This window comes from Rhinatrema bivittatum, chromosome 1, assembly GCF_901001135.1.
Source record: "Rhinatrema bivittatum chromosome 1, aRhiBiv1.1, whole genome shotgun sequence".
Taxonomy (NCBI): domain Eukaryota; kingdom Metazoa; phylum Chordata; class Amphibia; order Gymnophiona; family Rhinatrematidae; genus Rhinatrema; species Rhinatrema bivittatum.
In genome coordinates, this window is record NC_042615.1 from 143,614,226 (window position 1) to 143,626,802 (window position 12,577).

The 12,577-nt window shown below is 44.0% G+C and overlaps 1 protein-coding gene across 3 annotated transcripts in view; it reads right to left on the reverse strand.

Annotated features, from left to right (window-relative positions):
• Positions 1-12,101, reverse strand: part of CWH43 (cell wall biogenesis 43 C-terminal homolog) — a 158,289-nt gene extending 146,188 nt beyond the window's left edge. For 2 of the 3 annotated variants that reach the window (XM_029587890.1, XM_029587881.1), the window contains exon 1: positions 11,919-12,101. In XM_029587890.1, coding sequence (XP_029443750.1) covers positions 11,919-11,961 — 43 coding nt within the window. In that variant the 5' untranslated portion in view covers positions 11,962-12,101. The remainder of the gene's footprint in view (positions 1-11,918) is intronic. The other variant, XM_029587899.1, reaches the window with a different exon arrangement.
• Positions 12,102-12,577: the final 476 nt, after the last annotated feature.

Sequence of the window (12,577 nt, forward strand, 5' to 3'; positions counted from 1 at the left end):
TGATGCCATATTCCACGGAGGTAATTCTAGTAGGCGGTGATTTTAATACTGTTAAAGATCCCCAGGTAGATGCTTCGCAAGCGAATAGGCGGGAGTCGGGGTTGGGTAGGGGTCTTGAGACGTTAGAATCTTCATTTCAGATGGTGGATGTATGGAGGGTACTTAACCCAGGGGTCAAGGAATTCACACATTTATCTAGAGCGCACGCGACCTTTGCCCGTATAGATTATCTGTTACTCAGTGGTCAGGCCTTTCATATGGTAAGTGAGGCGGGTATAGAAAATATCCTTATCTCTGACCATGCCCCGATATGGGTGGACTTGCAGTTAGCGTCTGTACAAGAGGGGTGTAGGTCCTGGCGCTTTCCCTATTTTCTGGCTGAAGACCCAAAATTTCAGCAATATCTGTTGGAGAGATGGTCGGATTATGCTACCCTCAATCAAGAGCATATGACAGATCCCTCTCTTTTCTGGTGCACGGCTAAAGCTGTGCTACGTGGGGATATTATTTCCTATGTTGCGCATCGATGGCGACTTCTCAATGCCCAAGTATTACAGCTTAATGATCAATTGCGCCGTCTTAAGAGGCAGCTCCTTCGCAGCAATACTCGCTCTCTTCGGGATCAATACCACTCAGTACAATGTAAATTGAATAGTGTACTTCATTCTCGTGCTAAACGTAGTATATTATATTATCAATTTCAGCTGTATCGATATGGGAATAAAGCGGGTAAAATGATGTCCCATCTAATTCAGGTCTCTAAGGGGCCGCGTTATGTGGCGGGCTTAAGGAATTCATCTGGTCAGGTGGAAAACCAGACTTCGACTATTTTAAGTCTGTTTAGAGCCTATTATGTTCGGCTATATGATGCTGGGGATTGGAATGAGGAGCGGTGTGAGCAGTTTTGTAATACGCTCTCTTTACCGGAGCTCACTGTGGAACAAAAACAGGTGCTCAATGCCCCAATTTCTGATTCGGAAATTAAAGGAGGGATTATGCATGCTAAACGGCTGAAAGCTCCGGGGCCCGATGGGTTTACCGCAGAATTTTACCGCTGTGTGTTGGACAAAGTCTGTGGACCCTTGAAGGCTTTCTTTTCTGATTTAATCACGAAGGGCAGCTACCCTCCACAGATGAATCTAGCTCATATTACATTGATTCCAAAGCCGGGGAAAGACCCCCAGAGGGTGGAATCCTATCGGCCGATTTCCTTGATCAATTATGACCAGAAGTTGTTGGCTAAGATACTAGCAGATAGATTAGCGAAGGTCCTTCCTGAATTAGTGGGAGAACATCAGGTGGGGTTTGTACGGAAGAGATATGTACTGTCTAATATCAGAAAGATACTCGCAGCTTTGGAAATTGGTCACTGGCTGCACACTCCATCCCTCACGATTAGCTTCGACGCGGAAAAGGCGTTTGATCGGGTGGAGTGGCCGTATCTCTTCTTTGTTTTACGTAGAATGGGCTTCGAGGGTTTTTTTCTGCGGGCTGTTCAGCTGCTCTATGCCAATCCTCAGGCATTGATACTGGTAAATGGTGGACGCTCTGCTCCTTTCCCGATTTTGCGGGGTACGAGACAGGGGTGTCCTCTTTCCCCCCTGTTATTTGTCCTACAATTAGAACCCCTTCTTTTGACTATACACCGGACGCCAGGCATACGAGGGGTTCGACTATCTCAAACCATTTTTAAATGCATGGCATTCGCAGATGATTTGCTGGTTTATCTCACTAATCCGCACACTTCCCTCCCTAAACTGCTGGATGTCACGGCTGTTTTTGGGGAATTTTCGGGCCTTCGACTTAATTGGGGGAAGTCTTTGGCGCTCGCGTATCCGGCGGCTCTGCAGGAGACTTGGCCGGGTTCTTTTCCCTTACAGTGGGCGACGAGTGAATTCCGCTATTTGGGCATTAATCTCCCTGTGAATCCCGCCCGGGTATACTCGGTAAATATTCCTCCGCTTCTCAAGCAGACACGGGATACCTTGACAAGGTGGGGACACTTGCCTCTCTCTCTTAGTGGGCGGGTACACCTTTATAAAATGGTGATTCTCCCTAAGTGGCTCTACATTATGCAAAATTTGCCTATTCACCTTACACAAACAGACGGGCGCCAGTTGGATAGCGCCTTACTGCGCTTTCTTTGGAGGGGGGGAAAGGCGAGGTTACCCCTGGTTTGGCTGCGGAGGAGATGGGGACATGGGGGCCTGGGCGTGCCGGATATGCAGCTCTACAATTTGGCTTGTAATATGCGTCTTATCCGGGACTGGTTGTTGGGGGAGGCCACTTATACATCCCTGGAGGCGGATGGGGCGGTCACGCATCCCATAGCGCTCACTTGTGCGTTGCAGGAGGAAGGCCGCTCCTTACCCTGTGTGTTCCTCCAATCGGTGCTTGTCTCTCCTCTTCGGAAGGCTTGGGTTGCTCTTACTAAATTACTACAGCTCCCCCAGGTTTGTGCATACTTACTGGCGGTGAAAGGGAACCCGGCATTTACGCCGGGCAGCCAGTCTCGGGCCTTTCAAAGGTGGCAAATTCTCGGTATTACTTATTTGGGACACCTTTACCACTTGGAGGGTCACAGACTTTCCTGGTCAGAACTCCGGGAACTTTATGGGGTGGAACGTAAGGATTTCTTCCCTTATCTGCAACTTGACCATTATATAAGGTCGCTACCACCTGCCTTTCTGCAACATAGAGTGTTTCAGACCTTGGAAGAGAGGTTGCATCTATCGCAGTCTAAGGCCCCGTCCCTCTCTTTTTATTACAAAAGTTTCACTAAAACCTTTGCCAGTGATTTCTTTGAGGTTATGGCTGCTAGATGGAATGTGGATGGGGAATTTCTGATGACAGCGGATGTGTTACGCACTTGCTATCGGGGAATCTCTCAGATCTCGAGTTGTAGCTCCTATCGGGAGTTGTTATTTAAATTCTTGGGACGGGCCTATATTTCGCCTTTACGGGCTTACCAGCAGCGGATTGCGAGTTCCCCCTGCTGTCTCCGATGCCCCGGCCGTACTGGCACTTTTACCCATGTGTTTTGGTCCTGTCCCATGGTCCTGCGCTTTTGAACTCGTATTGCCAAATACCTAGCCGGGCTCTTGGGGATTTCGATTCCTATTGCACCTCGGTGGTTGCTGTTTGGGTACCTCCCGGATTCCCGGCTTCGAGATCTGGGAGTTCGCCTTTTTCTCCAAAAAGCAAGTGCGGTGGGGAAAAAAGTAATTCTCTTACAGTGGAAGGAGGTGGATCCACCCTCTTTCTGGGTGTGGAGAAACCTCTTATATACAATGATGCATATGGAGTCTTTTTCCGCCAAGGGACCTCCTCGCCTACGGAAGCGGTTCTTAGATGTCTGGGAGCCATACCTACAATCGCTTTCTCATCAGGCTCGGAGTCGTATTCTCAACAATTGACATTACCACACCTCGAGATTGGTCCGACATTTTCTAGGATTTCTTCATTTTTTCTTTTTTTTACATCCCACGTTGGGTATGAACGTACAAACATTTGGTATGTACTGGGATTCCTTCAGAGAGGCAACTGGACTTGAGTCAACGAAGAAGGGGGGGTGGGTGGGGAGGGTGGGTTGGGGGTTCCTGGTTTGGTTCCGCCATTGCTGTATTTGTTGTCAGTATTGCTGGGGGTAGAGGCAGAACAACCTGCGCCCAGACGAATGTAACCTGATCTTTTGTAAACCCTTAATAAAAATGTTTGAACATAATTGGATAAGTGCCTATATTCAGCCCTATCCGGTTAAGTTAACTGAATAAATTAGACCAGTTAAATAGCAGGTCTAACACTATCCAGATAAAACTTATCCGGTTAACTAGCATTTATCTGATTATATTCAGCAGCCTAGCCATGCTGCTGAATATCCATTCTAAGTTAACCGGATAATTAAAATCCGGATAATTTAGATAACCATATATCTTTGAATATTGGACCCACCCTATTTTAACACCTGTTTTAGTCTATGTAACTTGCAAATCATCTCTCTTATCCTATCTTATCCTATTATAGGTATATTCCCCCCCATCTTTCAGCCACACCTTGCAAATTTACACACTTTCTACAAGCATTCAAGCCCTTTTACATATATACATTTTTTATCTTCTCAATCATGCACATATTCATGGGACTACATATATATAGCCATGCATGGATATCAAAAGCCCCAAGCAGCATTGGCATACTGCACAGATATATTAGCAAGCAGGATTCACTACCACTGACAACTCCCTATTGGGTAGAAGCACTACTATATGCAGTCATATCTGTGCCACACAAGTTAGTGTGCACATAGATCAGAAACACATCTCTTTCATACAACAAACACTAATTAGGTTAAAAAGGAACTCATAGCACACACTAGATATATGAAATAAAAAATAATTGCACAGTACAAAAGTAAAAACAAACATTTAAATATGTAGCCTCTTCTGTGCAGATTCATGGGATGGAGAGTAGAGTGAGGTGTAATTGGGTCCTTCTTTTCCCTTCTTGCCACTGAAGAGAAGACTTACAACCTTTTCTAGATTCTGCCTTACCTGATGACCTAGACGACTTGTTAGTTGGACTGATTCCGTCACTTCAGTGCTTGACTCTATTGCCCCTCTCAGACCTGTTTCCAACAATAATAGGAAACCCCATCCATGGCTTACTCCCACATTGATTCTCCTTAGAAAGTCTCTGAGGAAAAGCAAATGTTCTTGGCAGAAATCTCCTTCATCTATAAGTGCAATCAATTTCAGACTTTTACTGGCTAAGTATCGATCAGAGACATTAGAAGCTAAAAAGAATTTTTATGCCGAAAAAATCAGGCATATTGGCTACAATTCTAAGGCATTATTTTAGTTAGCTAAAAATCTAACTTGTACCATGAAACTTGTCTACCTCTCACTGGTACGCCATCCACAGAAGCTTTTTGGAAGTTTTTTTCCTTAAAAATTGAGAACCTTAGTTTGACTTTTGCCAATGTTTCTCCTTGGTATAACAATCCAATAGTTAAATCACAAGCAGATTATGATATATTACAGGAGGACCTTGCAAGACTGGAAGATTGGGCATCCAAACGGCAAATGAAATTTAATATGGACAAGTGAAAAGTATTGCATATAGGGAAAAATAACCCTTGCTGTAGTTACATGATGTTAGGTTCCATATTAGGAGCTACCACCCAGGAAAAAGATCTAGGCATCATAGTGAATAATACTTTGAAACCATCGGCTCAGTGTGCTGCAGCAGTCAAAAAAGCAAACAGAATGTTAGGAATTATTAGGAAGGGAATGGTTAATAAAACAGAAAATGTCATAATGCCTCTGTATTGCTCCAATTCTGATCGCCGCATCTCAAAAAAGATACAGTTGCGATGGAGAAGGTACAGAGAAGGGCAACCAAAATGATAAAGGGGATGGAACAGCTCCCCTACGAGGAAAGGCTGAAGAGGTTAGGGCTGTTCAGCTTGGAGAAGAGACAGCTGAGGGGGGATATGATAGAGGTCTTTAAAATCATGAGAGGTCCTGAATGAGTAGATGTGAATCGGTTATTTACACTTTCGAATAATAGAAGGACTAGGGGGCACACCATGAAGTTAGTAAGTAGCACATTTAAGACTAATCAGAGAAAATTCTTTTTCACTCAATGCACAATTAAGCTCAGGAATTTGTTGCCAGAGGATGTGGTTAGTGCAGTTAGTATAGCTGGGTTTAAAAAAGGTTTGGATAAGTTCTTGGAGGAGAAGTCCTTTAACTGTTATTAATCAAGTTGACTTAGGGAATGGCCTCTACTAATACTGGCATCTGCAGTATGGGATCTTCTTGGTGTTTGGGTAATTGCCAGGTTCTTGTGGCTTGGTTTGGCCTCTGATGGAAACAGGATGCTGGGCTTGATGGACTCTTGGTCTGACCCAGCATGGCAATTTCTTATGTTCTTAATCCCCCTTCTCTATCTAGTTCAATTTGGTCATCTTTTGATGATGTATCTCAACTTGAAATATCTAAAATTATTTCTTCAGTGAATAATGTTTACTGTCGCTCTACCAATTCTCCAATTGCCCTCTTTAAAGCAATTAAAGACACCATTACTCCATCATTAACAACCATAGTTAATAAATCACTCCAATCTAGCTGTGTTCCAAACTGTTTAAAAAAGGCAGTTGTTAAACCACACTTAAAAAAGGCAGGTCTGGATTCTTCTGACCCACTAAACTATAGGCCTATTTCATCTTTACCATTTACCTCCAAAGTTATTGAAAGTGCTGTATTACAGCAATTGACAGAATTCATAGAAAAAAAGAAATACTTGATCCCCATCAGTTCGGATTTAGACGTTCCATGAATACTGAACTTCTTCTAGTATTGTTAATAGATACCATCAGACGAGGCCTAGATACTGGTCACCAATTTTTACTTGTTTCTCTAGATATTTCTTCTGCCTTTGATACTGTCGGTCACAGGATTCTTAGATACCGGCTACAAGAATGCGGTATCTCAGGAAACATCTTAAATTGGTTCACAGAATATCTTAGCAATTGGACACACCAAGTCAAATTCAGTAAAAAATTTTCTATGTGACAAATTTTGAAATCTGGAGTTCCACAAGCTCTGCTTTATCAGTAGTTTTATTTAGCATCCGCTTGGCTCCAATTGCAAAACTTCTTGCCAGTGTTACCGATGGATATTAAATATATGCAGATGGCATTCAATTTTTCATCTGATTACATTCAACCTGAGACAAAACTCTTGAACATCTTCACATCTGCATTTCTTCTCTCAAACAGTGGTTACATCAAAACAAACTTTCTTTAAATATGGCAAAGACAATTAATAATTTGAGTTTTCCAATTAATGTTCCTAAAAAAAAGCTTAGGTGTTTGGATTGTCCTTTCTTTTCAGCCACAAATCAAGTCCAAAATTAAAATAGGATTTTTCAAATTGAGTGTACTAGCAGGTCTTTAACATCTTTTGCATAGTCATGACTTTCTTACCATTGCTCGTTGATACTTTTTCCTCATATTGACTACTGCAACAGTCTTTATTTAGGTCTTCCATTTAATTCTTTACACCCACTACAATTGTTACTTAATGCAGCTGCGTGACTGTTACCGGAACAAAACGTTATGAACATACCGCTCATGTACTTGACAAACTGAAATCATTACCAATTCAACAGCGAATTTCTTACAAAATTGGTATGACAATCTTTAAATTGTTAACCTCAGATTCTTGTCCAGAGTCCAATGCCTTGCAAAAATATATAAGCCATCACATCAGCTGAGAACTTCACAATGAGGACTACTTGATGTACCTTCTGTTCATCATGCTCGTCTTTTGACAAGGGACTTTGCCTTTTCAGTTGCGGCATCCATTTTTCGAACACTCTACTTATAAAATTCTGGACGTCTTTTAAAAAGCTTTTTACTAAAGCAAGCATTTTATTAAGAATTGCAGGTTTGTCCCTTTTTATTATGTGGCAGCTTGAGATTTTATTATGTCTATGTATCTTATTACCTTGTTTTTGTTTTTTTTTATATAAGCTTTTATTATGAATGTTATAAAATCCGGGGTCAGCGCACGCAAGGGGGTGCACACTTGTGCACCTTGCGTGCACCGAGCCCTAGGGGAGCCCCGATGGCTTTCCCCATTCCCTCCGCCCCCCCACCCCCCACCTTCCCCTCCCTTTCCCTATCTAACCTGCCCCCCAGCCCTATCTAAATCCCCCCCTACCTTTCTTTCTTTATTTATGCCTGCCTCTGGGCTGTGCCGGAGGCCTCGGTCCCCGCCCACATACGCGCGTCCCGGGGCTTGCGCGCGTCGCCGAGCCTATGCGCGCACAACCCTTTTAAAATCCGCTCCATACCGTGTAGCCAAATCAAACCTCACCGCAGAATGGGAAGTGGAAACAGTAGCCAATAAACTTGTTCTGATCTCATTAACTTCCACTGGAAGAAAAGCTGAAGAACTCCACTACAAGAGCTCCTTCTGAAAAATATTACACTGCTAAAGACTATCAGGCCGATATAGTAAAGTGTGCTCAGCTGAGCACACTTTTTATGCGAGTCCACTACCCCTGACACAATAAGAGGTAGATATTAAAACAGTACGCGCGCACGTACTTTTGTTGGCGCAACCGGCGCCAACAAGAATACGCCGGATTTTATAAGATACGCACGTAGCCGCACATATCTTATAAAATCCGGGGTCGGCGCGCGCAAGCCTGCGCAAAATCGGCAGCCTGCGCGCGCTGAGCCGCGCAGCCTGCCTCCGTTCCCTCCGAGGCCGCTCTGAAATCGGAGCGGCCTCGGAGGGAACTTTCCTTCCGCGTCCCCCCCCCTTCCCCTCCCTTCCCCTATCTACCCCACCCCCCAGCCCTACCTAAATCCCCCCCTACCTTTTGTTGTGCAAGTTACGCTGCTTGAAGCAGGCGTAACTTGCCTGCGCCGCCTCGGCATCCCCTGGCACAGGCCGCAGTGCCGGGGGACTTGGGACCGCCCCCCCCCCGCCCGTCCCCGAACCATCACCACGTCCCAGGACCCGCCCCGGACCGCCCCCTGACCCCGGACATGCCCCCAGGACACGCCTCCGGACTGCCGACACGCCTCTGGACATACCGCCTCCCGCCCCTTTTACTAAGCCCCGGGACATACGCGTGTCCCAGGGCTTTGCGCACGCCGGCGGCCTATTCAAAATAGGCCGCCGGCGTGCACAGGGCTTTTAAAATCTAGCCCTAAGGGTTTAGTGCATTCAAAGCACACATCCAACCCCCCCCCCCCCCCCCCGAAACTAATAATGCTCATCTCATGCAAATGCTTGTTGATGAAGCTATTAGTTATTCGCCCGGGATACAGAACAAAAATGTGTGCCTGATCCGCACATTTTACACTTAGAAATTAGTGTCTGCCCAAGGGCAGGCGTTAATTTCTGAGCAGCTGAAAAAAGTGTACAGAGAAGCAGAAAATACTGCTTCTCTGTACATCCTCTGACTTAATGTCGTGGCAATATTAAGTCAGAGGAACTAAAAGATTAAAAAAAACATTTTTTTTTAAATGTGCAGGCGGGTTAGGTTAGAAAAACGGATGCTCAATTTTATGTGCATCTATTTTCCTAACCCATGGTTGTGCACAGGTTAGGAAAATAAACGCTCGTAAAATTGAGCATCCATTTTCCAAACCCTCTGACAGCCATCTTTCCCGGGCTTCCATTGCTAAGGAGGCGCAAGGGGCGTGTTATTGTCCCTAGTGCCTCCTTTATAGCGCGACCCCTCATTTAAATACAGTATCGTGCGCCCAGGAGAGCTGGCTGGGTGCGCATTAGGAAAGCTGGTGCTCAACACTGAGCGCCTGTTTTCCCGTGCACTTTATTGTATCAGCCTTTATATTTGGCTTATGCCCTGTGTCAGCAAGCTTTCAAATTTACAGCACTTTTGTCCCATCTAGATTGCATTTTGCTGGAGTTTCCAGAGTTTGCAGCAACTTTGCCCCTAGCGCCTCCTTAGCAATGGAAACCCGGGAAAGGTGGCTGTCAGAGGGTTTGGAAAATGGACACTCAATTTTACGAGCGTTCATTTTCCTAACCTGTGCACAACCATGGGTTAGGAAAATAGATGCTCATAAAATTGAGCATCCGTTTTTCTAACCTAACCCCCCTCCACATTTAAAAAAAAAATGTTTTTTTTAATCTTTTAGTTCCTCTGACTAAAAAGCCAGCATAGCTCTCTGCTTCAACAGCAGGGGAGGAAGTTTGACACTTCACGCATATCCCGCATAGCCCTCTGCTTCAACGGCAGGGGGGAATGAGGAAAGGTGGATCTATATTCAGGCAACAATCAACAAGGACTGAATTACATTGTATGAATAAACAGATAAGCATGGGTGTAGCTTGCTTATTGCGGTGGTTAATACCCCTAACTAAATTAAGCTATTTCACTTAGATGCAGGTCCAACACTGCTCTCTACATTAATGGCGGGGGTTGAATGGAAATAGAATTTAAAGAAAAGGTTACTAAGAGCCAAGAGAAACAGATAAGTATGTGAGAGAAAAAAAAGTGCGAAAGCTTGCTGGGCAGACTGGATGGGCCGTTTGGTCTTCTTCTGCCATCATGTCTATGTTTCTATGTTTCTATATGTTAATATCACCACGATATTAAGTCAGAGGATGTACAGAGAAGCATATCCAGCATAGCTCTCTGCTTCAACGGCAGGGGAGAAAGACCAATACTTCACGCATATCCAGCATAGCTCTCTGCTTGAACAGCAGGGGAGAAAGACCGATACTTCACACATATCCAGCATAGCTCTCTGCTTCAACGGCAGGGGAGAAAGACCGATACTTCACACATATCCAGCATAGCTCTCTGCTTCAACGGCAGGGGAGAAAGACCGAAACTTCAAGCATATCCAGCATAGCTCTGCTTCAACAGCAGGGGAGAAAGACCGATACTTCACGCATATCCAGCATAGCTCTCTGCTTCAATGGCAGGGGAGAAAGACCGATACATCACACATATCCAGCATAGCTCTCTGCTTCAACGACAGGGGGAATGAAGAAAAGTGGATCTATATACAGACAACAACCAACAAGGACTGAATTACATACTCTGGGTAAACAAATAAGCATGGGTGTAGCTTGCTTATTGTGGCGGTTACTACCCCAATCTAATTAAGCTGGATATTTCACTTAAATGCAGTTCCAACACTGCTTTCTACATTAATGGTGGGGGTGGAAGGGAAATAGAACCAAAAGGTTACTAAGAGCCAAGAGAAACAGATAAGTATGAGAAACAGATAAGTATGAGAAACAGATAAGTATGAGAAACAGATAAGTATGAGAAAAAAAAAGTGCAAAGCTTGCTGGGCAGACTGGATGAGCCGTTTGGTCTTCTTCTGCTGTCATTTCTATGTTTCTATGTTTCTATGTCTTTGGCAATATCTGCAGATTCTCAGCAAAATTCCTGAAAAGCTATCAGCATGGGTCCGCCAACTCTTGGAGAACATGAATCGGGTATCTTGGGTTCCAAACTCCTTGAATGGTCTATTTATTTTCAGCTAATTTGAATCATACCTTTTTTTCAATTGTAAATCATTCGAAGAGCACCAACAGATCTCAGTACTGCATTCACACTTACTCCAGTATAGTTCCCGCTGTCTTACTCCAGTATAGTTTCCGCTGTCTAGAATCTCTGGATAAAATCATTGGGTTTCACTGAACAAAGTTCTCATTTTTACAAAACTTTTCTGTGTTGCTTTTTCTAAATTGCTAGCAGTGATTTATAATAAAATAATGTATCGTGTTGACAGCACCTCTTATTGTCCCAGAGTGTCTCCACATGGCACATTCAGTTTATCAGAAGCATGGTAAACTTTTCCAAAGGAAACCACACAGCCAGCAGCAGCTCTGGGTAACCTACAAGAATCTGCTGACTCCCTTTGGTCCTGTTGCTGCCAGATTCACTCAGACTTGTTCCTGTCCCCATCTGCAGAGGCAACATTGATATGCCTCACCATCAGGAAAATCCAACCTGCATAAATTTATTTCAGTACGTAATTGCTGTCTTTATCATAATAGCAGGGGTTGAGGAAGGAGGGAAGGTTTATCATTTTCACGTTAAGATTTTCTAATTCCAATATTTTTTTCATTCTGTCAGCTACCTGCAAGTTTATATGTTCTGCTCTTTTAAATTACTTTTCATACCTAAAATGTTGCTCTTTTATTTTTAAAGTTTAATATGCAACTGTCATGCCAGAATATATATATTAGAGAGAGAAAGACAGAGAGACAGAGAGAGAAAACAGACTATATGTACATTTAAAATATACTGTATACAGTATGTTAAATATTTTAATTTCAGATATTAAGTTTGCATTTATATCTAAACCTTCATATGATATTGCTGCTCAACTAAGAAATAAAGTAACATACCAAGTCCAGTTTCCACCAAGATTTCTTTCCAAAGGCCGTTCATTGCAGAGAGCACTTTGATAACCTTGGGCAGGCTGTACACCTTGAATAGAAAATCAGGAGGCAAGAAACGCTGCGGCAGCTGGGACAGGTGCTGCACCTGCAGCGATCCAGCCGTGCCTCCTACCTCTTGGCTCAGCTGCAAGCTCTTGCGAGCCTAGGGCGTGGGCTCCCTTGATGTCTCATGCTTGCAGGGGGTTGGTACGCTGGGGTGAGCCCCAACATGCGCAACCTTGGCGGGGACAATGGTGAAAGGAGAGGGTGGTGAAAGTCGTGCCTGCACAGGTCGTGCATTGGATAGAGTAAATGACAGGAGGAATTATGTAGCAAGTTGCATCTTAGGTGTGATTTTTTTTTTTTTTTTTTACAGCCTGGCAAGGGCTGAGGCTCTGACTCCTGCTCCATGCCTGCCTGCCAGTTCTGTTTTGCAAATAAGTTTGTAATGAAAGGGTGGTTCTAGCTGGTTGTACCAGTTGGTTTAGGCTAAGGGCTATGAGCTTCTCATCACCTATTATTTACCACAATAACAAGCTGAAAGTTGGTTTGACATTGTTTTTGGAGGAAACTGAAATAAAGGACAGGCTAAGATAAGAAAGGCTAAGAGGAAATTTGAAAAGAAG